Source organism: Antechinus flavipes, chromosome 1 (assembly GCF_016432865.1).
Source record: "Antechinus flavipes isolate AdamAnt ecotype Samford, QLD, Australia chromosome 1, AdamAnt_v2, whole genome shotgun sequence".
Classification (NCBI taxonomy): Eukaryota; Metazoa; Chordata; class Mammalia; order Dasyuromorphia; family Dasyuridae; genus Antechinus; species Antechinus flavipes.
This window is the reverse complement of record NC_067398.1, coordinates 131311953-131324249: the sequence shown is the minus strand read 5'-3', so window position 1 is coordinate 131324249 and position 12297 is coordinate 131311953. Positions and strand designations below refer to the sequence as shown.

At 31.9% G+C, this 12297-nt stretch overlaps 1 protein-coding gene across 2 annotated transcripts in view; it reads left to right on the top strand.

Moving 5' to 3' along the window:
- Positions 1-12297, top strand: part of HCN1 (hyperpolarization activated cyclic nucleotide gated potassium channel 1) — a 595741-nt gene that overhangs the window by 48600 nt on the left and 534844 nt on the right. For both annotated transcript variants that reach the window (XM_051990587.1, XM_051990583.1), the window contains exon 2: positions 8200-8623. In XM_051990587.1, the coding sequence (XP_051846547.1) occupies positions 8200-8623 (424 nt within the window). The remainder of the gene's footprint in view (positions 1-8199; positions 8624-12297) is intronic.

Here is a 12297-nt window from a genome sequence, read left to right as displayed (position 1 = left end):
AAATAGGGAATTAAAAAAAGTTATGGAATGGAGGATGGCTAGATTTTTTTCTCAGTATATTAATAGTTTGCTTCAATATAAATAAAAATAACCTTGTTTAATAAGACTTGGAAGACAATTTCTCTTCCAGAATATTATTGCAGCAGAGAAACAGATTGTAAATTAATCAAAGATGATGCCAAAAAATGATTAATACAAAGAAATTTGCATACTAGTGAAAGTTTCTATGAAATGCACCCCATAAAAATAAACATTTTTTCTCTTAGTCTAATGTAGCCCCTTTCTACTTCTGCAGTGATGAAGGCAGAATGACAGATAAGGGGGCAAATAATCATATAATTTTAGAACCTCTATAAATTTTAAAGGTGAATTCTTTATCCAGAGAATACAGGTAGAAAAAACTAAGAGAGGAACTGAATCATGTTAATCTTAATCCTCAATATACATTAAAATCAAAAGAAAGGAAATTAGAAATAAATACAAATAAAGGAATATTACACTGATTCACCTTGAAGAAGCACACAAAGGAGATGATAATTGGAGGTGAAAAATATATCTTTATTTTTTTTATTAACCTCATATTAACATTATTCTGAGGAATCTTTAGCTTCACCCTAATGTTAAAGGAGTCCAAGACACAAAAAAGGTTAAAACAATTAAGTCAAAGCCTGTTTCATTTTTGTCTATCTCCATGACCTCCCTAGCACCTTGTCTGACATGTGTTTGCTGAATTAATGAATTACATCAAACACAATTAGAAAGGAATCTTGATACATTGAAAATGGCATTAGTTTTGGAATCAGAGGTACTGTAATCAAATCTCGTCTTTCTTCTTTAGTATCTGAGTGACCTGAAGCAAACATAGTGCTGTAGTGAGTATCAAATGAGATAATGAATGAAAACAAAACAAAAACTTAATTTTTTTCCTTCTTTGCTTTTTGGCAAATCTCTTAAATGGTTTGGACCTTAATTTATTCAGTGTAATATGAGGAGATTCATTTGATCTGGAATGGAAAGGGATTTTAGAGGATATGTCCTCCAATTCCTCTACTTTATAGATAAGGAAGTGGAGATTGTAGTTAAAAGACTTGATCAAGTTCACATAAGTAGAAAGTAGTAGAGCAAGTATTTAAATACAGATCCCTTGATCCAACATATCTCTCAATCTCTTGATCTCTATCTCTTTGTATATGTTAAATATTTATTTGTATGTATATATGTATAAATACATCTGCTTGTGCACATCCAAATATAAATGGCAATAGTGATGAGGTTAGTGGCAGTCAGAGAGTTGTTAAAACCCCCTTTTGGTTGGCGCAGATTTTTCATGAAAGAATTCATGAAACCCTGAATTATTAATTGACAAAAATGAAAGTTCATTGTTGGACAGGAAGCCAGTTTTGCTAAGAGATTTATTTCTATAGTGGCAAAGTCCTATTAGGGCTGACATTGAGAAGAGAATGGCTTCTCAATGTGCAGAGCCAGAACAAGTAGCTTTGGCCTTCTGCAAGGTAAATGGAAGCTGACACTGAGAAGAGAATGCCTTCTCCACAGGCAGAGGGTCCTTGCAGCCAGCTATGCCAAAGAAAGGTCCCTTGGCCTGGCATGATCCTGTTTTGGCCCTCTGCAAAGAGAGCCCTTTAAAAGGAGTCTTGAGGCTTCAAAGTTCCCAGGCCTAGATGCTTATCAGTATCACCCCAGATCTCCTATTGAAATTAACAACACTTCAAAGGGGTTCCTTTTGACCAAGATTTCTAATTGAATCAAAGGGCCTGGCATCCCCAAAAGATGATTTATTGGAGGGATATGCCTTCCCCAGGAGGGGCCGAGACTCCAAAAGAGATCACAGATCAAAAGAGAACACAATTTCAGAGTGATAAACTTAAAGGGATCACAGTTTCAGTAAAGGGAACACAGTTTCAGAGTGATAATCTTAAAGGGAAAGCAGCTTCAGTAAAGGGAACAGTTTCAAAGTGATAATCTTAAAGGGAACTCAGTTTCATAGTGATAATCTTAAAGAGAACACAGTTTCATAGTGATAATCTTAAAAGGAACACAGCTTCAGTAAAGGGCACAGTTTTTCTCCCCCTTCAATAGCACTGTGTCCTCAAAATGAGAAAGATCTGGAATCAGATGCTACCTCTGAATCATACTGGCTAAAAACTTTTTTAAAGCTCTGAACTGTTTCTGTCTCTCTCTCTCTCTGTTTCTTTCTGTCTATATTTATGTCTGAATCTATCTCTGTTATTGTCTGCCTCTTTGTATCTATGTCTCCCTGCCTTTGTCTGTCTCTCCTTCTTTATCTCTGTTTCTCTGTCTTTCTCTCTCTGTCTCTGTGTCTGTCTCTGTTTGTCTCTTTTTGTTTCTTACTCTTGTCTACCTGTCTCTGTCTCTCTATCTCTTTCTGTTTCTCTGTTTCTCTTTCTCCAGCTTATGTGGCACAGTGCATAGAACACTAGGCTTGAAAGGAAGAACTAAATTCAAATCTGACTTCTGACACTTATTTGCTGTGTGATCCTGGGCAAGTCAGTTAACCCTGTTGGTCTCAGCTTCCTTATTTGTAAAATGAGTTGTAGAAGGTGATGGTAAGCCAGTCCAGTATTTTTTGTCAAGAAAATATTCTAATGGGATCATAAAGAATCTAACAAGACTAAAACAATTGGACTATTTATCATCTTCCAGAGGTGGCCTATACAGGATAGAGCATATAGGGCCCACATGTGAGAGAATATTAGCTATCTTTAGCAAACATTAAATCAAATCAAATCAAATAAAAATGTTTTTACATAATGGCGGAGTCATTTAAAGTCCCTTTTAAAAAACACCTATTCTCAAAGTTTTAATTGGTGTTCTGAAAAAAATTTTTAAGTTCTGAACTGTTTTTGAATGTTAGTTGAAAAATGAAATCTGAATTTGAGTTCTCTAGCTTTTAACTTAAAGCTATATATGTGATGCTGGTTTTTTTTTTTTTTTTTCCTTTGCAAGAGGGCAGAGTAGAACATTAGATCTAATGATGTGCACAGCTGAGAAGAATACTTTGAAAAGCTCAAAGTATGGGTTTCTCTCAAAGAACTAGACCCATTGTATGAATTCTCCCTGTGGGTAGGAAGTGAAGTATTTAAACATAACAAAATGGATCAGAGAGTCTTTCAGGATTAAAGGTCAGTTATCTACTGTGGAGATCTTGAAGGGTGGTTTATTGTCTCATTGAAGTAGTAGGAACTAAGTGTTTGCAGTGATGAACTGTATAGTTGTCTTATGTTACTTAATATCTGTCTTTGAAAAAGGTATAAATCAGATGTTTATAAATTGAACAATCATATTTCAAATGTCGGTTTTACAATGGAATAAAGAATTAATAATTTTTTTAAAATTTAAGAAAAGCCTTTTAATATTTAAAAAACCACTAGCAAGATGTTTCTTTTGCATGTGTGTATTTCAGATTTTCTTAAGGAAGGTACAGATATTTTCATAATATGTTTTCTTTAGAGATAAACCAATACTGTGTTGTGCCCCATAATCTTATCACTGTGAGTACTCCCTCCAAAATTAATTGTTAAAACCTATGTAAGCCCTCCCAATCTTTTCCATGCCATCCTATAATTTTTCCATCAATGTACACTTGATTTTTGGTTCATCTAAAAGATCCAAATTTTTTGAGGGTATCTCAATATTTGGGGAATTTAGAAATAATAAATCCAGCTTCTTAGTAGGAAGAGCTAATCACTAAATGGATTTAGGACTCTCTTCATGGCTTCTCCCATGGATTCACGTATAACTCCTTATGTGAAATGAGAGTAGGGACCACCCTTATCTCTAATTTCTTTTGAGAAAAAATGGTAAATTAACTAGAACATGTTAACCAGATGCTAAAGCATTCTACTGATGCAAGCCTGAGCCTAAGTTTTGTTTGTTTCTTCTTTCCTCATTCTTTCCTGAGTAGAGATGACCAAATATTATTCTTGAGATGCACATATCCAGATTTAAAAATTATCTTACAAGCATGAAACATTCAGAGAGAATTTCTTTGAGAGTTTAGAGAGAACTTTGCTGCATATAGTTTTGATGTGTTTAAGGAATAGTACCAAATGTTGAGATTGATGTAATCATTAAAGTTGGAGTTTGGTACCTTTGTCTGGATTCAGTTATGTGAAGAATATGCAATGGCCATTTTCTTGCAGAAAAGTAAGTTTATTTATGAGAAGATGTTAGAGACAAAATGAAGAGGTAAAATAGACATCAGAACTGATAAATATGAAATAGAGTCGGGAGGCCATATAATGAGGCTGGAGAGTAATTTTAATAATTAACAGTGAAAAAGCCAAGTTCCACAGTAGAGTGCACAGTTAGCTAGGAAAAAGGAAATACTCCACCATTTCCAATGGTGGAAATGTGCCATTGACTGATAGGCTAAATCCATAGAGGAGTTTACCACCCTCAAGAATTAGTTATCTATAAGAATGAAAAAGACACTATGAGACATGGTGGGGGAATGATAGGGAAAAACTCCATAAGGCCTGGGGGAAGGGGTAGGAGAAAAACAACAGGAGGCAGAACTCTGTGGAGGGCTAATTCAAAAGTGAATCTGCAAAGATGTTATGGGCCATGGATAAATTTGTAGGGAAAATTAAGCTTGGGAGTTTGACATAACTTGGCTTTCTGATTGGATACAGTAAATTGGGATTGTAAGGCTGAGCTAATCCCTACCAATGTCCTTCCCTGCTTATCTTTGAGAATGATTTTATTAGTACTTTAGTCTTTTTCTGCCAATCATACCTAGTGACTAAGGACCACATCAGTTTTGAGTAAGAGAAAGAAATTCACTGATCGGCTTATCCAACCTGCAAAACTCAATTCTTTGGCATACCCAAGTTCTCTTTCAACATTGACTTAAAGACTTCCAGTGAGAGGAAAATCAGTGCCTCAGTCTATCCTTAGGAAACTTTTATTTTTCAGAATTATAGCATTAAGCATCTCTCAACACATATATACAAATAGTGTAATGTTATTCTTATCATAAAATGGAATGAATGGAATTTGTTATTCCTAACTAGTAGGAGAGAAGTGGTAATTTATTTTTATATCTGAAATTGTTTGTAATTGTGATAACACAACTTCTTGAAAAGTGAAAAAGTCAGTGTCTAAAACCAATTAGTAGTCAAGTAACTGATTTGGATGTCACAATTTTTTGTTTTTAATCTAAATTACTGGTTGTTGTGGTTAGTTGAATAAAACTGTGTATATATGTTACATATTGTATATATTCTTTTCTCCCCAATTATCTGATCTCAATAAATTTCTTTGTTTTATCTATCACTTGAAGAGTGAAGTAGAGAAAGGCAATATAATTCTACATCAAAAAGAATCTTGAGAAGTCACAGGAATTTAAGATCATATATTTAAGCCAGAAGGAATGTCAGAGGTCATGGAATACAAACTCCTCATTTTATATATGAGGAAAGTGAAACATAGGATAAAAACCTTGTGCAGGCTTACAAATTTCATAAATATTGAGACAGAATTTGAATCCAGATCTTTCTGACTACAAATCAAGCACATTATCTAGAATATTATTTTACTAATCATTTTGGATATTATTTCCCTCATCTGTAAAATCAGGGCGTTGGATTATATCATATCTCAAGTTCATTTAAATTCTCAATCTATGAACCTGCTTTATTCCTTAGTTTTCCTCATTTATAAAATGAAGGGATAGAACTTGGTGATTTCTAAGGTTCTTTTTATCTTTAAGTGTATGATCCTATAAAAATTAAAGCCTAAATTCATTTAATAATCTACCTTATTTTCTACTTTATTTGACATGTATGGAAACAGTAAGGGAATTGAAATCAGAAAAAGAAACAAAATAAAGCAAAAATCAAAACTTACATGTAATGTTGTAAAAACTTTTTTCAGAAGACTGGAAAAGATTAAAATAGCTAATTCAGTGAAATAAGTATATTTAAAAAGGACTATTCATGCTATATACAGAAGCTTTTGAACTTATTTGTCCATTGTTAGAATATAGTAATTTGTCTCAATGCAATAAAATGCATTTATTAACAATTTGTACTGCTTTCATTCATACTCATCAAATCCTTTGTCTTCAGTTTCCCATTCCCTCTCCACATTGTCTTTCTCCCCTAGCCAAAAGCCACTCTTCTTTGTTTTAAGCCTTCATCTAAAGTATGATTTTTCCTTTCCATCTATTCATTAGTTTAGATGATACTTTCATAGATTTTTTTTTTCTTCTGTGTGTTATCTGACAAATTTGGAGCTTGTATTTGGACAGGGACCAAGAATACTTTTCACTAAACTTGCTAATATCTGTGTGACTGACTCAGGTATTTGTATTTCCAATGTAAATGAAGTCTTAGGTTTTGACAGGAAGATTTAGAATGTATTCAGTATGCTACATATTCATCTTTTAGATAGGCTGAGGAGGGATAAGATATTTCTTTGCCCTTATCTTGGATTCTTGTCATGACTGGAGGGCTGTGAGCTTCCCAAATGTACCTTCCACATTTATTAGGTCAAATAATGTTATCTGGGATCTTCAAGTAATACTCTACTACTACATTCATTGTTCATAGTTAAGTAATTTGTTTTGTGTTTAATGATTCTGTTTAATGGAAGGTTATTTTACTTATGCAATAAAATACTCCATGATAAATTCACTCAGCTACAGAACAAGGAGACCTCTGGAACTAAAATCTTCCTTGTAGATGCACAGCACACACGTATTGTTTATTATGTCATTTAAAAATATTTTTACAAATAGCACTTTAACAACAATAAATTTTTTTGTAAATAAGTTATTGACATGTCAATGCACTTTGAAAGAAGAGTCATTTTTTTAAAAAATTACAGTAGTTCCTTATTGCAAATTAAGCTTTATAGATATAAAATGAAATGAATACCTCTCTGGCTTCAAATTGTCTTTCTCTCTCTTTATCTTTCTGTCTCTCTGTCTCTGTCTCTCTGTCTCTCTGTCCCTGTCTCTCTCTCAACAGCTTTTTATATCAGAGTGAAATTTATTTAACAGAAAATGTCATTTGAAATGTGAGAAGCTGGTAAACTAGAAAATGTCTTGATAGTGGATCAATGAGGAAGGTTTATATAAAATACTTTTAAAAGTAATGATAGACATGGTAATTGAATGGATCTAGATTTTTAAGATACTCTAGTATCTAGTAAAAGAAAAAAATGATAGTTTTCTTTCTGGTCAAAATTAGAATTTTTATTGGATGAAATCTTATTGAAAAAAAAAAGAAAGTTCTGAAAATCCCCAGCAAATTTCAAATAAATTAATTAAATATACCTTTTTGTTAGTTTAAGCTGTATCATTTAAAATAAAGGGGCTTCCTATATTATGGGTGCTATTTATTGATCCTTGATAATAGTAATTAGCTTAAGTAAAATATTTCAGAACAAATTCAGAAAGTAATTCATTTTATTAGAAGTCTTCATCTGGATAGCTTTTAAGTATAGACCACTGAGGATCTTCTATGTTTTTCTTTTTTGTTCTTGGTCTTCTATCATGCTAGTAGGAGTAAGCTGGAGCCAATTCTAAAAGGCTTCTGAGTCTATTGATAAATTTTCAGTGTGAAAATTGATGATTATATGATGATTATGATTATACCGATGATTTAGAAATCACCAGTATTTATTATGACTTAATTTATTGTTCTCTTGATTATCTAGACTTCTTAGTAAAGCATAAGTAACACATATCAGTTTTAAGAGAGATGACTATATGTATGAACACATCCATATTTATATACAAATTTATAGATTTCTCTGTGTGTATGTATGTATGAATAATATGTATAATATAATATATTACAAATAATATAATGCAATATAAATAATATGTATAAATGTGTGTATGTGTATATATATATGTATATAATTGTATTTCTATTTAATCAAAAGAGTTCAGTTAGCAAATACCTAGAGTATCAATATATCAGATATAACATATTAATGAATAACTTGATAGATGCTCCTTCCTGTATTTATTTTTGTCTTTTTAATCTAAAATGTAAGTTAAAATAATTAAGTATAATGAGTAAATGTAAGTTCAAATATGGTTGACATGTAGCTACAGATAAACAATGAGTGAAAAGTAAGAAGTGACACTGAGGTGAATAAAAAATATATTTTTTAAATCTTTTTTTTTTTTTTTTAACATTTTAGGTTTTACTGGGATTTAATAATGCTTATAATGATGGTTGGAAATCTTGTCATCATACCAGTTGGCATCACATTCTTTACAGAGCAAACGACAACTCCATGGATTATTTTCAATGTGGCATCAGACACTGTTTTCCTGTTGGACTTGATAATGAATTTTAGGACTGGGACTGTCAATGAAGACAGTTCTGAAATCATCCTGGACCCTAAAGTTATCAAGATGAATTATTTAAAAAGTTGGTTTGTTGTTGATTTCATCTCATCAATACCAGTGGATTATATCTTTCTCATAGTTGAAAAAGGGATGGATTCAGAAGTTTACAAGACAGCCAGAGCCCTTCGAATTGTGAGATTTACAAAAATTCTGAGTCTCTTACGTTTACTTCGACTTTCAAGGTTAATTAGATATATACATCAGTGGGAAGAGGTAAGATACCCTAAATATTTATTTCAAATTTTTATATTGTGAAATAGCAAAAAAATTAAAGTTATCAAGAAATATGTTTGTGAATGTCATGAGCTTCTTCAACTGAAAAAAAAAGATTTCATGTCTGTGGAGAATTTTTGGTGTTTATTATATATAATACCTTCTTTAGAATGCAACCAAAGAGTTAATATGAATTGGCTAATAAGTAAAAATTAAAGCATACTATAAAAAACTATGGGAAGAATGTATGTTTATTTCATTTTCTATCTGGAGAATTTTCTAAACATTTTAATTCATAGATTTCTATCAAAATAGGGAAGATTAATAAATTGTGAATTATATCTGTAAAATTTCAGCTATAAGAGACATTTTAGGTGATCTACTACTACTATTCTGATTTTGCTTATTCATTCTAGGGGATGGAATGATAGAAAGTAGGTCCTTGCAAAAAAAAAAATAATAGATTACCCAAAACTCTAAGGGCATCTGTGATGCTGAACACAAAAAGTTGTTCCTTTAAATATTTTTTACATAGTAATTGTAAAAATGCCTTTCAGAAGTAGAGTTTTTGCTTTCTGTTGAGCTTTAATTGAGCAAATCCATGCTGTATATATGTATCATATTGATTATCAGTAATGAGAATAAGACATGTAGGATAAAATAAATCCCATTCTGAACAGTATTATGGCACAGTGAATGGATAGGCTCAGGTCCTATATTTTTCAGGATGATGAACTGTTGACAGCAAGCAACTGGTTAGCAACTACAGATAGGAGGGGTATTTGCCTAATAAAAATGAATTGAGGATTTTTTCTTGTATATATGCAGTCAATTCATAAATTTGCCCACCTCACAAAATTTAGCACTAATGCAAATAAGATGTAACTATAAGTCAGATATTTCAGTTGTATAATGCTTCCTAAGTGAGTTATCTTCTCTTTTTAAAGAGCAAACAACTCCATGGATATTTTCAATGTAGCATCAGATATTGTTTTCCTGCTGCATTTGGGCTTTTTGTCCTAGAGCTTTCTTCCACTTGTACTTTATATGGCTGTCTTTATTTAGCTGAACCAATAGGCTCAGAATTCTGCCCTACCATAGTATTCTTGAAATACGCACACCTCACCCTAAATTATCTTCTTTCATGAATACCATTGATCAATGTCATACATAATTCTGGCTATCTAATCTTTTTCTCTTCTTTTTTACCTTGGTACACCTTTAAACAATGTGTATTGCTTGTATAATGGCAAATAGGTTGATGCAGTGGAAAGGGTGCTAGATCTAGAGTTAGGAAAACTCCTATTTGTACATTCAGATCTGTCTCAGACATTTACTAGCTCGGTGATCCTGGAAAAGTTAACTTGTTTGCCTCAGTTTCCTCATTTGAAAATTATTTAGAGAAGGAAATGGCAAACTATTTCAATATCTTTACCAAGAAAACCCTAATTAGAGTCATATAACCAAAATGACTGAACTACAAATGCTTGTGTTAGAGTACTTATGTGGGAAAAAGAATCTTTAATAAAAATAACAAAAGCATTTTAAATAATGAAAAGTGACCTAAAGTTCATCATCATCAGAATGGATAGTTCAAAAGCTTCCTCAGTCATTCTAGGTACTTATTGATTAAACCAATTATTTAATATTGCTTCTGACCCTACCAGAAAATAGCTTTCTCTCCAAAATGCTTATCCCTTCAAAACTACCAAAACACCCTCCAAAGTGTCATATGGATACCTCTATTACTGTTTTCATCACAGAGCCTCTCCCTCTCACAATCCTCTGACTACTCTATGTTTTTTTGGGCCTTCTTCCACAAAAATCCCAAGACTATTATCAATTATTTTTCAAACTTTTTTTGATGAGGGGTTGGATAGATGGAGGAAGGGAGAGGCAGAGAAACAGAAAGAAGGAAAAAGAGATTTTGAGGAAGATATAGATGGAAACATATACAGATAAAGAAAGAAAGACAAAAAGAGAAACAGAGACAGACATTAAGAATGGGAGAAAGAGAATAAGTTGAGTAGATATGTGTAGCATCCTAGTATGAAAGATTCTGAATATATATTTTTTAATAATTTTAACTTTTTATTGACAGTATATATTAATGGGTAATTTTTTACAATATTATCCCTTGCATTCACTTCTGTCCCAATTTTTCCCTTTCCTCCCTCCACTCCTTCCCCTAGATGTCAGGAAGTCTTCTACATGTTAAATATGTTATAATATATCCTAGATACAATATATGTGTGCAGAACTGAAAGTTCTCTTGTTGCACAGGAAGAATTGGATTCGGAAGGTAAAAATAACCTGGGTGAATTTATTTTAAATGGTTCTTTTCACTGCAGAAATTTTTTTAGCATATTCATGGTACAGTGTGCTTACTTTTTAGTTTAAGATTAAAGAAGTCAATAAACTGAACTTTCTGAACAGTTGCTTTCTCCAGTGTTCTGTAGCAGAGCATTCTGTGTGTGCTTCTCTGACATTTTAATTCACAAGATTTGGTAAATGACATGCAATAATAAAACACTGCATAATGCAGTGCTGAAAATGCCTAAATTGAATCATTCTTAAAATATAGATATGTAACATGTTTAAAATAAAATGTAATAAATTTAAGAAAATAAAGCTAAAAGCTTAAGTTTTGTGTCACAGTAATAGAGAATCATAGAATTTTGGTGTTTGAATATAGTCTCTAATATCAATTTGACCTTACTCATGTCTTTTAGCCTCTCTAAATTTCCTGGTTTATAAAATTGGAATAATTATTTTCACTGTGCTTACTTGGTAGATTGTTGAAAGGATGGAATGAGATAATGGATGAAAAATACCTTGTATATTTTTAGCTATTATTATTATCATTATCTAATTTTTCCCCCATTGAGAGAAGATATTTTGTTTAAAAAAATTTTTTTGAACACAAATCTGAGGTAAATAACATGCATGAAGAAACATCTCAGTAACTTATATTTTATATCAACCATGGTGAAAGTAAGAGGAATTTAGTATTTGTGACATTCTCAGAATGACTTTAAAAATATGATATTTTTTAGGGTGGGGAAACCCCTGCCCCCAAAGTTGAATGACCCTTGATGTAAAGCAGATCACATGGTAGAAAGAGTGTGGGATTTTGAATTGAAGAATGCAAAATTTGTATACAAATGTTTTATTTGGCAGTAAGAAACATTGTGACCATTTACAAATTCTAATTTCTTTGAGCCTCAGTTTTTTTTTGGGGGTTAATAATAATTCCTTCACTGGATTGTCGTAGGAACCTAGTAAGTTAATATCTAACTGTAGAAACTTATGGTATTATTAAGTAAATAAAACCTATTTTTGTATCTGGGGGAAGAGGTAACAAAATAGTATAACTTAATTATAGTCTAAACATAATTCTAAAATTTCATTATTTCTGTAGAGATAAATTAACATCCCTCTTTCCTCTAAAAGCAACATATTTTAACCCCTTTTCCTTGTTCCTGTCTGGCTTCTGATTAGGGACCAACAAGAAGGAAAATGAACAGAAGGTAGATGATAGGAAGTGAGGAAATAGATTATGGATAGTGCCCAAGCACCAAAGTAAAAACTTAAATTATCATAAATTGAAGTGATACTGTTGTTCCTTATATATATTCTATCACTGATTTTTATAATTTATATAAAACAACAAT